Source organism: Amia ocellicauda, chromosome 6, assembly GCF_036373705.1.
Source record: "Amia ocellicauda isolate fAmiCal2 chromosome 6, fAmiCal2.hap1, whole genome shotgun sequence".
NCBI classification, from domain to species: Eukaryota; Metazoa; Chordata; class Actinopteri; order Amiiformes; family Amiidae; genus Amia; species Amia ocellicauda.
Window position 1 is genome coordinate 5,737,251 of NC_089855.1, and position 19,996 is coordinate 5,757,246.

General features: G+C 39.1%; 1 protein-coding gene across 2 annotated transcripts in view; it reads left to right on the forward strand.

Annotated features, from left to right (window-relative positions):
* Positions 1-12,032: 12,032 nt before the first annotated feature.
* The window catches only part of LOC136750817 (FERM and PDZ domain-containing protein 4), a 114,350-nt gene continuing 106,386 nt past the window's right edge, over positions 12,033-19,996 (forward strand). For both annotated transcript variants that reach the window (XM_066705915.1, XM_066705917.1), the window contains exon 1: positions 12,033-12,264. In XM_066705915.1, the coding sequence (XP_066562012.1) occupies positions 12,152-12,264 (113 nt within the window). In that variant the 5' untranslated portion in view covers positions 12,033-12,151. The remainder of the gene's footprint in view (positions 12,265-19,996) is intronic.

Consider the following 19,996-nt stretch of genomic DNA (forward strand, 5'->3'; position numbering starts at 1 on the left):
CCGTTAAAGTCTGATCTTACTGCGCAGTGATGAATTGGCAGTCATCAGTGTAAGACACCCCATTATTCTGCCGTCTAATGTTCAGCATATCATGACATCACTCGTGATCCCACACTGAACTGGGCATCCCGTCCCTGTGCCGAGTGTATTTCTCACGGATAACTTCCCAGCTGCTTTAATTCAAGAATGAATGTGATTTTGGCATTTGAGTTTGAATTCCTCCAAAATCATTTTGTACGATATAGCTTTCAAGGGAAGAGAATTTCTGCTTAGGATTTTAACAGTAAATCAACAGTAAGGACCTCTATAGACAGTATGAAGAGCAACTTCCAAATCCAGGGAGTTTGGGATTTAATGGCGATTTAGGGATAGTTATATAATCTGGTATTTTTAATAGTGCCGGGCCTTAGGAGAGAAAAATAAGGGTCACAGAAAGTGCTTTGATGCTGTTCCAAGAACCGACTGCCTTGTATTTCAGAATCATTAAAATGTTTAAATGCTTGTTTCTTTGTTTATATACTTTTGTTTCCTCTGAATATTGACAATGTTTTTAGCTATACAACTGTTGGTTAATTTTGAAATGTGTAGGTAATCATACACGCAAACATCTGTATACAAGACTCAGATATTTCTAGTTTTCATGTATAAGAGTCTAATATTGTATTTGCACTACGTACACAATGCACTTATTGGCATTCAGTCAGCAGCCGTGTACAGAGTGACTGCTGACGACCTGCAGACGCCAGCCTAGCCGACCACTTTTAATTCATTCACATACATTTAGTTGCAGATTTAATCTACAGAAAAATGAGCCCATGCTAGCCAGGGGAGGAAATGTAATGTTTTAAGTGATTGAAATCTGTGAAGATAAAAGGCATTTGTCTTATTAAGTAGTAATCCTTAACCTTGAATACGTAATATGGAGGTCAAATATTGTGCATAGTGCGCAAGAATCTGTGGGGGAAAAGCCTGTAAAAGGCGGACGCTCTGCCGTTTGATGAATGTTGTCATCGAGGTGTCCTGTCTGCTCTGGTTAATGACGTTATAGCGGGCTGGAAAAGAATGAAAAAAAAAACAGACTAAATGGTCGCTGCTACAGGCTCTTCGTGCAGAATCAGTGACTGATGCAGTATTGTACATGGGTTTGTAATGACACTGTGATTAGAATTTTGAAAAGATTGATTCAGGAGCTGTTGACATGAAGCCAACTTGACTATTGGTCAATGTGCTGTTTTCTAAAGTTATAATTACCAGCCTCTTTATTTATAAACCCCCTGTTATGCACCAGGTAAGCACGCTAGATCTCCACACGAGACTGGTGTCAAAGGGATGCTACAATTGTATAGCTGAGCAAATGCAAACACAGAAAAAGTACAATTAAATGCAATTTAAAAAAATTGCAGTGACATTTCAGCCCAGTATGTCATACCTAATGCACACATGCAGTTGCTCTTATTTGGTTGTACACGGATATTTGTGCTCTTGGCATTTTATACACACACACCTCATTGGAAGATCATTTTTGTCTGTTTGTTGTATTTAATCCTAGCTTGTTTAATGAACCATAAAGGTACATTTCCCTCTTGAAATCATACTGGAAGTTAGACATTATTGTTGTATGAATGGTTAGGATGGCCAAAACAGCTCTTAAGACACTCCTACAGCACATTCTACGGTTTAACAGAAGCAGCTGAGTGTACGGAGAAAGCAAGCTTTCGTTGTTAACCCCTGAGTTAATAAGAGAGTAGCTGTGTGTGTGTGTGTGTGTGTAAGCCAAGGCAGGTGGACCAAACAACAGATCCTCTTCCAGCTGTTAACAGAGTAATCTGTGCTACCAGTGGGAATATTTAATATCTCTTTAGTAGTTGTTTATTTATTGATAGCATTGCGACTGTATTTGTCTCGGCTGGAGGACGAGAAATGACAACAGTGGTCACCGCTTTGGAAACGTCCTGGTTTACACATTCACTCATTTACAACTAGATGATGAATGAACTTCATGCACATGCCATTTGATTGATTGTAGCAGTTTTATGTGCCTCACAGTAAGATGGAACACTTTTGTGGGCTTTTCTGAAAGGAAAGGAAATATTTTCAAGCAAATCAGTGGCAGTGACTCCAGAGAGTATGAATCAGCCTGAAACTAGCACTGGGCAGACAGAACGCAATAACTTTTTCTATCAGAACATAAGAAAGTGTCCAAACGAGAGGAGGCCATTCGCCCCATCGTGCTCGTTTGGTGTCCATTAATAACTAAGTGATCAAGGATCCTATCCAGTCTGTTTTTGAATGTTCCCAAATTGTCTCTTCAGCCACATCGCTGGGGAGTTTGTTCAGATTGTGACGCCTCTCTGTGTGAAGAAGTGTCTCCTGTTTTCTGTCTCGAATGCCTTGAAGCCCAATTTCCATTTGTGTCCCCGGGTGCGTGTGTCCCTGCTGATCTGGAAAAGCTCCTCTGGTTTGATGTGGTCGATGCCTTTCGTGATGTTGAAGACTTGGATCAAGTCCCCACGTAGTCTCCTCTGTTCCAGGGTGAAAAGGTTCAGGTTTTCAGTCTCTCAGTAGGACTTTCCCTTCAGACCTGGAATAAGTCTGGTTGCTCTCCTCTGAACTGAGCACAAGGGAACTGCGTAAGCACATCTGGGATTTTTAGAGGGAATGTAAATTACTGCAAAATGCTTATAACTTGAATGGATGACTTTTCCTGTTTTGCTCTTGATGAAGAGGTATCATTCATGCCAAGAGGCATGGTTATGAACATTTTAATCGGTCAAGAAGAATTGGAGCCTTGTATCTCTGTCAGGCACATTATAGTGTTTATATTTCTTAAACAATTAATCTTGTCTCTGAACACTTGCAGTCAATTACTGCATAGGCGTCATTTGTGTCGGGGAATGAGAGGCATTGGCACACCTGTCTCAGTGTAGGAAAATGCTTAGCACCACGTGCCCCTACCCTGTCAGTGAAGATTGATTCACAAGCTGTCTGCCCTGAATAAGCTCTATGGAGGTTATTGTCTCAACCAGTTATTAATTATTCAGCAGTCATCGGAAACATTATCTTAATTAGTTCACAATTAATCGTGAACGAGCCACCAGTATAGTATTTTTTTAATAGTATTAATTTCCAGCAATAATCAAGCCCTCAACCAGTTACTACTGCTTCAAAAATGGATCGATTTTCTTTTTAAAATGTTAATGCTATAGTTTGGATCAGTGCAGTGATTTATAGTCTGTTGCTCACTGATACATACCTTGCTGTGATGTAAATGAATGATACATTGGAAGTGTTCAAAAGTCAGTATTAGTTTTATTTTATTTGCACTTGAAAAACTTGAAGAGTGTTAAAAGCTTTTCTCCGCTGTTTTCGGACTCAGTCGGGGATCTGGAAAACCCAGATCAACTCGACGGCTGAAATATGCTTGAGATACAGCAATTTCAGGTGAGGTGAGGCGAGTGTTCTCCAGCCTCCCCATCAATCCCGTTGCGCCATATCATCTAAATGGGTCTCCACTGGAGTACAACCGATCCAGTTTGCCACCAGCCCCAGTGGGGATGTAACACAACTGGAGGACACCGCAGGTTGGGGAGAGCCACCTGGCATTTTTGTTCTTGAACTCAGCGAGAGAGACAGAAAAACAAATAGATCCTCCTTGCACTCCTGGGCGAGCCTTCGCACTCCTGAGGCGAGGTCTAACACAACCAACAACACAAATAACAATAAATCAGTGAGGGGGATTTCGGACAGACTCTGAGTCTGTAGTGCATGGGGAAGGGAATGGCTGAAAGAATAGAGGGAGGTTAAATAAGGTGAGGCACAGCTGTGGTGAAAGTGATGATTACAGTCATCAGGAGCCCCTCAGCTGCCGGTGCTGGTGAGTGGCAACCCCAACCCCTCTGTTGTGCCTTGATAGGCATGAAAAACAATTTTGAGAATGAATTCTTCCCCTTGTGCAAGTTCAACCCAGGTAGAGTGATGAATTGTAAACCAACGGTATTGTACTGATATGCTTTGCAGAACTGTCTTATGCATTGTCCTTTATTCATGGTGGGATTTGAAAGATGTTTGGCTCAAATCAAAACTTGAACCCAACCACTGATCTCAATTTCCAAATCAGTGACTTTCAGTACTTGATGGATGGTTTGATAAAGCAGAACAAAACCCACTAAGTAATTTAATTGTCATCGTAAGCGGAATTGGTTGGGGGGTGAAAGTTTCAGCTTGTTCAGGGCCTTTCTCTCACGAATCTTGTTATTATCTTGAGAAACATTGCTTATTACCTATAATCACAGAAAGTATAGATTATAGCAATACAAGGCACACCCCAATACAGAAGGCTTTATTAAGTAAGTTATTCCCAAGACATATTCTGGCAAAGCATCATATTAACGGCGCAGTTCATTGGATGTTTACCCATGTACATATTTAAAAGCAATAGCTCATTAAAAAACAGAACCCACTGCAGTTCTCATTTATCCTCCAGATCACGGACGTGCTATGAGGGTGATTGATTACTTTGAAATGTTTGTCTTTCCAGTCTGTGCATTGACCATGAAAACAAAAAACAAGTTCATTGTATTACAGGCAATTACTTAAACGCTCCTGAAGGCACTAATGGATTTGAATTTACCGAATTCATTATTTTTACATTGCATTGATTTACTTGTATGGGAAAACTTTTGAGACATTTTTGTGAGCATCAGCAACTCCTACAAAAATGCAATCTGTATTGTTTTTGCATATTAAAAATATCCTCAAAGGTCAGTTAGCTTTAGTTCAAATAAAATAAAAAACGAACACAACTTGCATCTCATTTCCGATATCTCATATAACCCAATAAGCCCCTGTGCTAATCTTTCTTGTGAAGTGGTGTGTGTTCATGCCATGAGTCTCACGCCAGCTGCCCCGAGGGAGCGTGGCTTTAAAAGCACAATGAAAGGTACAAGACGGCAGAATAGTGTCACTTTCAAACACATTTCACAACACAATGACTCTGGAAAGGTTTCGCTGGTAAACAAGTATTCACTATCAGCGTTACAAGGCTTAGTCCGCTTGCTCACACACTGGAGACGCTGTGAAAGGGATCATCTGTAAGGGTGACGTCCCTTCCCAGCATCCTCTAGAGGATAGAAGACCATTATTAAGACATGAAGACTCAGAGACCAGTTTTTCGGCACAGTGCACTTGTCTTTTAAGTCCCGTGGGCTGCTCAGAGATGTACCTGTGAAGGTGGACTGTCAAGTGCAGGGAAATATTGTACAAGATTCGTCCTGAATGGTCAGATCTCCATCTTGTTGTCCACCTCCTCTGGTCTACATTCACAGGAAGTCATTATTTTTCATGTCCCCACTCTCTGCTAAACAAACTTACAAAGCACTCTACAATGCATGTGTGCTGCTCTGAAAGTCCATTGGATTAGGACATACATATCATCTGTTACTGATGTGCTAGTCAATAGTACATCAATACAATTATCTCCACATGAGAAGTCATAATCCCAGAGCTCTTGCTATTGATGATAAAATGAAACACAAGTAATCATTGGGTTAACTTTACCCCATACCATGGTTATAGCTTTCTCCCAGATCAATGCAAGCTGGAAATAACTATGCATGCTAAAAATAATCTATATATCAGGTCCAATCCTTGTGAAATTATATTATGGAACATGGTCACAAGGCTTTTTACAGCCGACTCTCTCTCATTAATTTTCGTGTGTGTATCTCTTTCTTTCTAGACCTATTTATGTAATATCATGGGCTAATAAATCATTATTAGGATCAATTTACAAAAGGAAGCGGATGAATTAAAACCCAGTCTCCTGTGAATTTTCTCTCCTTCGTGTGCTAATTAATCTGATAATTATTTTCAAAAGGGACTTTTGTCTGGTGGAAAATGAAAGATGGAAATTTGTAATTAAAAAAAATGGGTTCTTCTAATACATAACAAGTGCCAAATACAGAGTGTGGAGAATTGTGTGTACAAAATGAAAGTATCTAGATCACTAATGGGAAAGTCTGAGTCCTGTGGCTTGCAGTGAGAAACACCCTCATGTAATTGTCCTTGAATTTAATTGAAAATCAACAAATTTTCAATATTCATACCAGAATCCAAAATATAATTTATTGTGAAGAGTAGCTGAAATATGAAAGCCTGGTTTTTATATTATTTAAAAACATACCCACTAAGGGGCCAGTTCATGTTCCATCACATATTTATGTTTTACTAGTGTTTTTTTTAATTATTATTTAAAAACGAATTATACATGTACATATGTAGGTTGTGTATGTTTAAAAATGTATCCCATTAATTCATGCAAAACAGTGAGATTTACAGGGTTTCAAAGATTTGGCTGCACATGCAATAAAAAGAACAAAAACATCAAAACAACTCCCATGTCCAGATCCTTTGGGGGACATTATCAGGGATATTAATATACTACCTGTTCTTTCACAGCTAAACCAGTTCCCAACTCACCAAATCAAATGTCTGCTGTTTCACTACTGGAATTAAATCCACACTTTGATCCACCTGCTAATAAAACTACAAAACTTTTTTGTAAGATGCTAATTTCTTCTTCTCATCATCAATGTAACCACTATGCACAGGCTTGTAGTTTTCCATTGGCGGGGGTGTCCAAGCTTTAATCTGTGTTATTAGCATCATGAAGGTTTAAACCTGGGAGTTTCCTAATCAGTTTTTGTAAATGCTCTTAATTAGCTGTTAACGTTAACTAGCAGTGCAGACTTTACAATCAGACCCTCTTGTTCCACTCAGACTTGATGTGATGGGTGGGTTAGCGCAGGACCCTGTTTCCAGTAAGACTAGCATCAGATGTTCGCTTGGATAACAGGGCGATACGATTATTTGATCACTATCAAAATAATAGCAATAAATACATAAATACACAATGCTCCATTACGACGATGTTCTGCAATGACGGAAGTGGAAGACTGCGGAAGCGGCCGCTGATTGGACCAGCGGAGGGACACGCATGTATCTCTACACTGATTGGACCAGCTGAGGGACACGCACGTACCTCTACACTGATTGGACCAGCGGAGGGACACGCACGTATCTCTACACTGATTGGACCAGCTGAGGGACACGCACATCTCTCTACACTGATTGGACCAGCTGAGGGACACACACGTATCTCTACACTGATTGGACCAGCGGAGGGACACGCACGTATCTCTACGCTGATTGGACCAGCTGAGGGACACGCACATCTCTCTACACTGATTGGACCAGCTGAGGGACACGCACGTACCTCTACACTGATTGGACCAGCTGAGGGACACGCACATCTCTCTACACTGATTGGACCAGCTGAGGGACACGCACATCTCTCTACACTGATTGGACCAGCTGAGGGACACGCACGTATCTCTACACTGATTGGACCAGCTGAGGGACACGCACGTACCTCTACACTGATTGGACCAGCTGAGGGACACGCACATCTCTCTACACTGATTGGACCAGCTGAGGGACACGCACATCTCTCTACACTGATTGGACCAGCTGAGGGACACGCACGTATCTCTACACTGATTGGACCAGCTGAGGGACACGCACATCTCTCTACACTGATTGGACCAGCTGAGGGACACGCACGTATCTCTACACTGATTGGCTTCTGATAATGTAAACAAACCCCACTACGCCTGACCTCGGATTTTTCAATTCGTTTTTTACGTTTAATTTTTGGTTTGTTTATGTTTTAACAAACGTCCGACTTCGTTATAAATGATCTTCGTTCACAGAGGATTCCTGAAGCAATGTATTACTGTAGCCTATCTTATTATTTCAAACTAAAATAATATTGTAACGCTAAACCATACAAATATATTTGATCGAGTTTCATTGTATAGCCTACATGAATGTTTGGTATGTATTATTGATTGCAGCTTAACATTTTATACATTTAATAGGGTTTTTTGATTTATAGACAGTGAACTGGTTTTGAAGTTTTAAACAAAGCGTTTCCTCAGTATCTACACTTTATTAATGGTGCTGTATCTCAGACATATGTTCCAGGGGAAAGTGGATTTACCGGCTGTTCATTAATATATGGCTGGCTGCAGTAAAGTACTGAGAAAGGCATCCTCACCTTAGAAGATAAATGACTTGCTAGGAATTAAACAAGTTTTGAGGTCTCAGCTATTCTTTACAATATCTGTGGTTTTGAAAGGACGCTGAAGGCTGGTAGCAAAGGCTGTGGGTTCAAGTGGATCTCCCTGATGAAATGCATGAGACTCAAGGTGCTTTTTATCTGCAAACCTTATCCAGCCAGCATGCTTGGGTGTTTTCCTGATATCTGACTGCCCTGCACTTGTTCTGCTAATTAATTTATTCTGTATCCTCTGTTGAATATAGGATTTGTGCATTCAAATTTTGATAAACAATGGCAACAATACAAATTAATAAGGACACCCACATAGAGTCCCTATAGAAGGACGACACCCCCTTTTTCCTTTTCATATTTTGTTGTGTCAGTGCCTCAGAGTTTCATGCATTTAAATGAGCACTTATCTACACAGCATACTCCCACTGTAAAGGGGAAAAAGTTTTCACACACACACACACACACCTACATATATATACTGGGCAATAATGAACACTGATGTCCAATTTAAGCAGTTTGTGACACTGAAATACCCTGAAATATGTACATTTTCATCTGTTGTTAGACTAGAAATGCACAAATAAAGATAAAGACTGAGAGAATGAAAGAGAATGGTTTAACATTGAAACAATTCCTTGATCATTTCAGGTCAACTGAAAACCTTGATTCAATCTTTAAAAAAATCCTATCCTATGTAAATACTTAACATTTCTATAAAAAATGCTGTTGAATATCTGTAATTCTGCAAGTCTTAGCCTCACTGGCAATGTGCAGTTTTCCAGTGTAATATCTTTCCACAGAAACAATTGCAATTGTAATTTAGACTCTACATTTCCAAAGTGAAAATATGTGAATAGTATACTGATGAATAGAACTAATGGACATAATTCCTATGCAAATGTGCTCCTCCTTGATCATTCTCATTGATTTCCGAGCAGCCGGTCCCAGTGGTTGTATGGCTGCTTTAATTACCATACAAAGGATGGTCTCTCCCCTAGTATAGCTAATTAGGATGCGTGCTTTCAGCTTCTGGAGGGTTCGATGAAACTTTTAATGAACATTCGTCTGTCCTGCTAACTCACGTCTACTCAGAGAGAGAAAAAGAATAACTCACGCTGTCGTTATTCCAAAACATCAAGCGATCACTGACTAAAACAAATACATTGCAGTTGATTTCTTTTGCTACATTTGAAATGGCCCCGACCGACAATGCTAGTGCTTCTGCATAACCATGAGAAAGAAAGTTCAAACCAGATGGAGCTGATCTGCTTGACTTCACCCCTGCAAGACTTTCAGATGTAAGGTGGAGAGGCACATTTTGATGGAAATTATTCACTTCAATTAAAAATGGAAGTTCTGCTTTGTTACCAAACTGCAAATACATTTAAATTAATCATTTTCTCATGTAGGATTTGGTGGTTGGTTGAGGCAATGACCAGATTAAAATAGTCTTTGTTATCTCGGATTTGCAAGAACATTTATTTCAGGATCTCCCCAGATACAATCTCGAGATCCCAAGATTACAATTTTTCCATCCTGAAATCTTAATTATTCTGTGATCTTGGGAAAATGGGTTTGAAATCCTGAGAGAAATTACCTCCTGATGTTAAGATGGTTGGACACTAAGGCCCTGTCTACATTACATAACACATCTTGAGAACTGTGGTTGGGTTGTAGTACTTTTGTTATGTTTTTTGGGGGTATTTTGCTAATCTTAAGGTTCCATATTGACAGTACGCCATGTTGTCTAGCACGTTGTGTGTTGTGTTTCTACTGGCTGTTGCTTCACAAATATTTTTTACCTGTGTTTGAGGTACTTTTGCTTCGGGTTAAGGGTTTTGAAATTATTTGGCAACTTTGTGGCTCACCCCACATCTATTATTTCCAGACAGTGTGTATTGGTTACTTTGAGCTGAGACTGGAAGCAGAAACACATTGTTGTCGTAAAGCTGTGATCAGCATTAGTGCCACGGCTGAAATCTGAAAGGTGTTCTGTGTTTCTGCATTCGGTTGTGGCAATAAGGCACTGGGATAATTTTACACCTTTTCCCTCTAAAAGTGATATTTTTAAATGAATTAGTAGTTGTAGTTGTAGAAGTAGTAGTAATAATAATAATAATAAAGAAGAAAGAACAATACTTACATGAATAGAATGCTGGGTTACAACTGTCTTCTATTACATTCTATGATCTCATTTCTATTATTATGTTTCCTATTACAGCACGGACCATAATAGCGCATGGCATATACACCTTGCATTAACAATATGGAAGCCCAACAACTGTATTGATTCTTTATTATTGAATAATAATAATGATCATGAATTCTGCTAATGTTCATATCAGATTAGACTGCGTTTGTTTTGACCAGCCTGTTGTACTGCATAGCAAAGGCCTATAGCTGGGAGCCTGGGAAACACAATATTTCTTCTTTGTTTATGAAAACCAGTAATGAATGATTATAATTTTGCCTTCCTTTTCCACTTTTATTTTGTTTAACCTTTTTCATATTAAAGTACAGTATTTACTGTATTTTTATTGCTTATAAATACCCGTTGACATTAAGGTTTAGATATACAATTCCTTCAGTGATATTTCTCAAAGCCACTGTTTTTTAATTGATCCTGATAAATATACATCCCAAATATTAATTATATTATTCATATACAAGCACTATAGCAGTACTGGTGACAGTGTGTATTTAATTAATCTTGTCGAATTAACTGGTAATCCTCCTGAGATATAGAAATAAATTATTCAGCCCTGAGTAATGTACTTAACTGGATTTATTTACTTAGTTATTATTCACTGCTAATTTACATTACACCACTTCATACAGTATCAATACTCTGGAGACTATTATTTATTTGATATTTTCTTGTTTTGATAAAAACTTCATTACAAAATGTATCTTTAGGTTCCTTAGCAACTGCTTGGAATCATATAGAAATCTGTGGGATGATAATGTTTTTTACAATATAATTTCCTCCAATTAGGCGTTTGAATATGGGTGCTCTCTCCTGGGAAAACACGTCTGATAATTAATAAAGCTGGCATTTTGCCTGACCTTACTCCCTTACTCTGAGCAACATCTGCTGCAGCCAGAGACTTAATAAGTAGGCTGCTGATTGACAGGAAGATTTCACTGAGGCAATATTCTAGCGTTTCCAAGCAAATTAGCAATATGCAGATGTTTTAATTTTAAGAGTTCATCAAGCTTAATCTTGTGTTGCATCTGCTTACATTAGACTTCCTGTCACACGCATGGATGGTTTTTAAATATTTGACATTACCCTAGTTGACCTCCGCTGTAAACTCTACCTCCAAACCGAACCTCTACCTTCAGTCACTCGTCCTGTACAGTAAAGTCCAGCTCAGCGTCTGTCCCAAAGCCTGTTACCAGACCAACAGCCCAATATCCTCGTCAAGACCACATCCGAAATTTAGTTCTAACTTTAGCACAACTAAGACCACCACACTCTTAACTCTCACCCATTCCATAGTCCTACCTCTCACTGCTTTATCCCTGGCCTGTCCTATCCCCCAGACTGCTAAAGACTTGGTAGACGTCTAGGACACTTGAAAGAATATTCCTTAAACTATTCAATTTCTAGAGGATTCTGTGGAGTTTGCGATCAAGTGTTTCAAGCTTTAGTTATTGCTTCATATACTGAGTGCGGCAGGTCCCTCATAATCCTGAGGAAATGGGTCTGCTAGTCAAAGCTAATGTAATTTCGATGTTAGACAAGACCTTAATCAGGCACTTAGAAACAGCCCTTGCTGGAAAACAATACCTTATTGTATCCGATTTCTCGTAGGCTGAACTGTGAAACACAGCTGGCCACAAGGTATTGATTTTTCTTCTGTTTTTTTTTGGTCTTGGTATCCATTTACAGTGTTAACTTCAGAAGAAACTCTCCTCTGGAATCCTAATATCACCTTAGGAAGGCAGACGGTCGGGCCACTCTGAGCCAGGCTCCGGTGGAAAGCTGCACCTCTCCACTTTAATTCTGTTCATATCATGGAGTTGAATCAGCAACAAGACGAGGACGTGGAATTAGACGATAATCGCCCCGATCCAGCGACGGCCCAGGATTGCGGTGTCAAGGATGAGCCGTTAATAGACCAGCCGGAGTGAGTTTCTTTACATATCCTCTATAGAATAGGTTTCTGAATTGTCATTTCAAGGATTGTGTTGTCAGAGGGGTGGGAACTCCATGTCCTGGTAAACTGCAGTAGAAGAAAGTGAAGATGCTTCTCTGCTGTCTTGTAGGTTAATGCAATTAGAGATTTTGGTCATTCTGTTTCATGCCATCAGATTTATAGCACGATTAATAACGGTAACGAAGACTCCTTTTTCTCCTCATATTAATGCTCTACTTTTGTGTGTGTGTGTGTTAATTAACAGTGATACAATAGGTGGGTGGTCCCCTGTGGTTAAAAAAATGCTGAACTGTTTTGTTAAACAAGAAAAACCATTAAAACACACTACAGGTACATACATATATAAAGATGCTACAACATCCTCATTAATATTGTCTTACAATCTCATAATATGCTCTGCAGTGTTTCATGTTTCAGTTTATTATGGTAATGGTGCTCTGAGGTGGCACTTCATTATATATGCACTTATTTCTGTGGTGAATTTTTGATAATTTGGTCTTCTGTTGAATTTTATTTGTGGCAAATCCTTTTAATCGTGCACCTCACCTTCACTCTGGCAATTATGTAATTTCACATGATCTGCAGATTTTCACATTTGAAAGGGTAATTATGATATTATTGTGAGTATAAAGTCTAATTATCCTATTTCCCCGACCATTTCCATGCTTCATTCAGATTTAAGAAAGCTTTTAACACAGGAACATCTAAATCAGTGTATCAATTAAAGCAATAATTTATTTAAATCCATCTCAATAGACCACTCATTCAGTGCACCCCAGACTTTTCACCAGGTCCATTAAAAAGGTAATAAATAGAGTACTGCGTTTCAGTAATTTGTTTTACCTCATATGTGGTATGACACACACAGTTCTTCCAATCACATCATGGCCCTGTATCATCTTAATTACAACACGATTAGCAATACAGATGCACACATATACAGTGAGGGAAAAAAGTATTTGATCCCCTGCTGATTTTGTACGTTTGCCCACTGACAAAGAAATTATCAGTCTATAATTTTAATGGTAGGTGTATTTTAACAGTGAGAGACAGAATAACAACAAAAAAATCCAGAAAAACGCATTTCTAAAAAGTTATAAATTGATTTGCATGTTAATGAGGGAAATAAGTATTTGATCCCCTATCAATCAGCAAGATTTCTGTCTCCCAGGTGTCTTTTATACAGGTAACAAGCTGAGATTAGGAGCTCTCTCTTATTTATAGACTGACTTTATAGACTCTCTCTTAATTATAGACTGATCATTTCTTTGTCAGTGGGCAAACGTACAAAATCAGCAGGGGATCAAATACTTTTTTCCCCCTCACTGTATATGCACACCAAATTCTAGTTGTAATAACAAATCTGAAAAATAAGTTAATACACGAAAAACAATGAGAGATAGTGAGTATCCATCCATCCATCCATCCATTTTCAAAACCGCTTATCCTGGCGAGGGTCGTGGGGAAGCCAGGGCCGAACCTGGCAGGCATAGGGTGCAAGGCAGGAATACACCCAGGATGAGACGCCAGTCGAGATAATGAGTATTCTTTTCTAAATAAAATAAAGATGCCAAAATTCTAAATGGAAGCTTTCAAACTGTTCTGGAACTATTGCATGTTGTTCATTTACAACTCTGGATTACAGAGAAGCGCATTTAAGCTCTCCTAATGGTTAACCCTTGCTTGTAAAGCAGGTGGGTGAGCACAAACCAAAAAAAAACAACAACATTAACAGCAGACAGTCTGTCCTGCATTTTTAAGTAACAGCGAATGCATTTTGACCTTCCAAGCACAACCGTAAGAGTATTGATTTGTCTCCTGCTTTACAGATAATTGCTGATTACACCAAACTCAATCCTCCCAGCGCTGCAGTGAGCCGGGAGGCGTTTGCTAGAAGCTCTGATATCATGTGTCTGGGATTTGATTTTGAGAAACCTGATGAGCTCCAAATTGTACTTTTACCCCACTGATGCACTGCCTAAATGCATCACACACAGAGGATGATGACATGCTTATTCTGGGATGTCCTGTTAAACACACATAATAATGTTTATCTATCCTCCCTTCTTTGTAGCCTTTATAACACCTTAATAAAAGCTCCACACTGTGACATAAGCACATTTAACATTTTATGTCATAACAGGCACGTATTCATAACACTGCTCAGAGCGCTGGGTTGGGATTAGGGTTAAGGCAGAGATTAATTTGTCTTTTTCTTTATTATACTGTAGTTTACACATTTTGTAAACACAATGAAAGATAACAGGCTTTATTAAGTGGTTGTGTAGTGTGATTGCAGGGTGTTTCTGATGGTTTTATTTAGGCTACATAGAAGCAACACCAAACAAAGCTTTACTGATATTTTTCTTGTAGACTCAAGAGTGCTTAGCATGTACAGAGCCAGTTTATTGTCTCTCTGTGAAAGACAAGTCTAATCAAATAGTCTAAGCCACAGCAACCTTTGACCGTATTAGGTACGCATTGACTTACTGTTCAGAATCCTTCGCTGTTTTGAAAGCATTCAATGGGTGCTTTTAACACACATTCACATGATAAACTCTGGTAAGTTGTTACAGCTCCCCCCCCCCATTACCAGACTTCCATTCAATAACCGCAAGTTATTATAAATCGTCAGCTGGGAATATTGTTGTGGTCTCAGCTGAGCACATAATTTGCAGCCATTCTCTAATGTGAAGGTCACAAAAGCGAATAAGCTAATTAAATGTCAAGACTCAATGGTGTCTGCTGTATTGTGCAGGATTTAGTGTGCCGCCCTGCACTAATGGCCTTTGAGAAGCAGGGAGAGTAAACTTGGAGACAAATAGATTTTGGGGAAAACCGAGTTCTTACTAACCGCAGAGAGGATTTCCAGGGGGATATGATTCATGTATTCAAAATCTTCAAAGTTACCAACACAGACAAAAACTGAATATACACTTCCAGCTCGACAAAGAAACAAGTATCCGAGGTCAGCGCTTGAAACTATAAATAAGTGTGTTGAGTCTTTAGTATAGGAGGCGCTTCCCTACACAAAGAGTTTGTATTGAGAACAAACTACCGTGCCAGGAAATTGAAACTGTCAGCCTGAGCTCATTTGAAATGTGTCATCAGGGGAGGAAAGACGCAAAGGCAATGAGAGTTTAAAGGTGAGCATCTGATCTGCCCTTTCAGTCTTAATTTGGGATCTGTTCATTTGAAATGTGTCAACGTGACACACATTCGACATACAGTATTTTATTGTATTCATGACAAAGTATTTATCAGTTATAGTGATTACAGATGTGATCCCAAGCATAGAGATTTCTGCTGATTATAACTGTCATTAAATGTCAGTGAGGAAAATAGTTTTGACTTTTGAATTTCTCGTGGTTTTCTGATATGACATGACAAAAGTGTCTGAAGAGCAATGTAACCAACTTAACTTGTAATGTAGAACTACTCGTACAGGAAAAAAGTGATTCTAATTGGATCGAAGACATATCACACATGACAACCATGTCTCTTAATGGTCTGTTTTAAGTTTCTCATCCCCTCCAGAGTGTATACTATATAACTCAACTGTAACACCATGTTTTGTGTGCTATATCACCCTTAACAGAACATAAATTCAGTTGCCTTAATCCCACAATTCATTTCTCACTGTGCTCCATATCACTGTGCAGCTCAAGTTGATCTTTTCCTCGGGGTACTTTATATAAATCCTGGCATGCTGCTTCTCCATGCTGACTAGGAAATAAGTTCAACAGGGAGCAGAACGCCAAGTGCTCGTTTGTTGCGGCCAGGTAGTGGGGCAACAGTGCCTTAATTTTCTTCAGTTTATTTTTTCTTTCTTTGTTTCCTGGACCGTACAGCTTTTCTCGCATTCTCCACCAACTGTGGCACCGTGTGTGATTGGGCACAGCGACTGGGTCTCTAAAGGCAGGGCTCAGCAAACAATAGACATGGGAATGGTGCAGAATGGGTGAATTTATTAATACGCAGTGCACGGGTGGTCAAATGAACAGACGTATAAAAAAACAAAGCAAACCTGTAGCTCCTTTCGAGCCTAAACTAGTGAACGGATCCCTCTCTAAACATGTAACTGATGATACACACACACACTGGCGAACACTCTGAGTCCATAATCCAAAATCAATGTCAGTGTCCATCAATGCAATCTGTTACCGTTATTCAGTTCCTTCACTATTCCGTCTCACTCTCTCCAGCCCACACTCGCCTCGCTCTCCTCCTGCCCCTCCAACCCAGGATGTCATGGAGGGAACAGCAGGTCAGGAGTTTCTACCCGATTTTCATCCCCCACGGTCCTACAGCGTGCCGCCAACAAGGCATCACACTCCTTAAGTGCAATGTTTTAGTTATTTGTATGAAATAGCTTATTGTAATGCAGCTAAAACCGTGTGTAGATGTTGTGTGTGACTCCAGTTACAAAGACTCAAACTCTTCTCTCCCTCTGCCGAGAAAAGGGTCTGCTATGATGAGATTGAGCATCTGATTCTAATTTCCATTTTCAAACATTCAGATGGTGTATCATTTTGTAACTTGCATGTTTGTCCTTCACTTTATCATACCTTACATTCTGTAGCTGATCATATATTTGAATTAGATTTAACTTCTGTTTTAAGTTGCACTAGTGTCCATAGCAACATTTAAAGCATCAGTTGACACTGCCGTTTGCTCTAATGGTTTCTAAGGAAACCATTAGGTTACCTGTAATTTCAGCATTACTCTGTTGAGCCTGAGTATAGTGTCAGATATACTGTATATTTGTTGATAAGATGCTAGCAACCATTTATCTGTCATACATTTGAATTCAAATTCCAAAACAATATGCAAAGAAAACTAATGCAATATTACAGTATTTAAATAGAGTGCAATGCTAACAGAAATCAGCAGACTACACAATTGTGTATATGCATCACAGTATAATACATTGCACTTTAGTGGTATCAACACATGTATAGAACGGGCTTCCCCTCTCACAATGTTCATGGTTGAGAGTACTTTGGAGGATTTAGGATTGTGCATTTATATCGAGACTATCAATACTAGTCGTGGTGAATATAAAAGGATATTTTGTAAGGTCTTAAGTAGGCATTTCAGCTTTTTATAACCTCTTATATTCATGCTAAATTAGTTTTGAAGGCCTCTAAAAGTAGCAGTTTGTACTTCTATCAACAACAAAAACTAAAAACTGGCAAACTGAGCACTGTTGACATTGTCTTTGAATGAGACTCATGATGAGGTCTTAATGGCACTGCCAAAATAAATAAATAAATATTGTTATAAATGACAAAAACAAGAGGATAAGGTGAACGTTGTGAGAAGAAGTGTCAGCTGCTCATAAAAGCATAGCAAGTGAGTCGACAGAAGCAAGATTAACATTACTAAACCTGATTAAAATTCCAGATGCATCCGGTTGCTTATTTATGACTTGCAGTTGTGTGGAGACTTTTCAAGACACCTTACCATCAGCCATGTGTTTGTGAGACGACACTGCTTCCATCGTGTGATGTATACTTTATAGAACCCACTGGATGGCTGCATAGATACATTCAGATAAAAAATAAATATGCTTTTTGATTGATCTCAGTCTATTGCACATTCAATTACAAATTCACGTCTCTTAACACTTTAAGATTAGGGTTGGTGAACTGATACATTCTGTTTGGACAGGATTAAATGGTTGTGTCATTTTCCCCCTTGTATTTAAAGCACTACATATCACGCTCATAGGCTAAAGCAGAAAATTAAGTGACATTTAGGAATATATAGACTTTTCCCTTTAGGGAGTTTCCACCTACTTGAATTTTAATGTTCTCGGGAATGTACAGCACTCTGAATAATGTTGTCTTTTAAAGGGTGATTAAATGCAAAATATAGACACACATGTCTACGCTGGGAACCATCCATTTAATATATTATAAACCATGACTTTAAAGGAAAGTAAGTCTATTAGCAAACTTCAAGGTTAACTTTTGTTTCGTGACACATTTCTGCTGTGGTATCCAAAATACCGCTGAAGCTCAGGTCTCTAATAAGCCTGAACTAAATACAAAAAAGATGAAATAACAATTCAGAACCAAGTGCATAAACACGTGGCGTCTTCCCAGATTCATGGGGAATTCTGACTGTATTATATAAAGCCAAGCAATTGCTCTGCTTCAGACATACCCAATTATACAGCAAGTGCTTCAAAAGTGCCTCTTTCTCCTCAATAATGTACATTTTCTGATCAAATGTAATTTCCCTGCTGTACAACCCTGTTCAGTTTTTGAATTTCCCCATTCCAGTTCCAACGCAACACAACTCAACACATCAGCTTAAAGGGTTGAGGTTTCATAAGTGTCCTTTGATCTCATAATATCAGCAGATCCTTTTAAGCCCAAAGAATCTAATCTGTGAATGTTGCTGAGCTCCAGAACCCATTGAGATGGAAATGGTCTGGTCAGGCCTCCAGCCACAGCTGCCAGACGGGGAACACTCTTCTCTGTCAACGATCTTTAGTGCTTCTATAAAGGACATTGTTCATTCCCATGTTCCTGTATCGATTTTACTGTCAGGTGGCTCAATTAGAATACTTCCACTCAATGTTCAAACAAAACAACTCCCAATAAGCATTAAAACACAGACCAAGTATGAGGTAATAATGACTTGTATGCATCCTCCACACACAATAACTGCCAAAAGGGAGAATAAAATGATAAAATAGTTCCCCACAGAGAGAGACAGTCACCTCATCAAATTCCATGTATTTTATTTAATTTTGACATGCACTAAATACAAGTAATCTATCACTTCTAAAATGTACTACAATATTATACCCTAAAGTGGTTTATATAGTCTTTCAAGTTATGTCAATTACAGGTCTACATGGAGTACCAGGAAACAGAATAATGCAACATGATGACTTGAGTGGTATCCACATATAAACATATCTGTTTTCTGCAGTTTATTTTCTGATCTAGCAGAGCTATGAAACGTTTCGTGTAGCCTTTACACTTAGCCTCTTTCAGAAATGCCTTAATTTAATTCACAGTCCTGAAAAGAGAGAACAGTCATTCGATTCTGAACTAATGTTTTATTCTAACTGTGAACAAACTTTTAGCGTTCAGGTATGTGTTTTTGTTAAATTATTAGTACCGCCCGAGGGACTGGAAGGATGCCTGAAAACAACTTTCATAACTGCTGGAAAGCACTTTGTTCACTGTCTTCCCAAGGAGGCTATTTAGGACTGTACTGTAAGCTTTCAGCCCACTTAAACCAGATTGCAAGGGCCATCCGGAGGTAGCTGCGCTCGCTCTCTCGACAGAAAATGCATCCCTCTTGGTGGTGTAGTTTACCCATTATTGCGGTCCTGGAAAAGCCTGTTATAATTGGTACTTGCGAGCAAAACAGGAATGTGAGCTTGTCCTTCTTCCTCCAGTCAGTGGGGTGCTTCACTGCGAGGCTCTGCAGCATTACACAGAGACACAAGGTGTTATTTTTAATCCAGTTAAAGATGCATCATATTTAAATGTCAACTCTGTTTTCTGTCTGTTGGACTGAGGTAGTGTAATTACAATGCTTCTGTCAATCAAGCTGAAACATGAGCAGAATTTACATGATAGACTCAGTAAGTAGAAAGCGTGATATATTAAATCTATAAACGCTTAGATCGGGGCTTTCAGAGTGTCTCAAGCATGCTGTCATTTTAAACAACCAA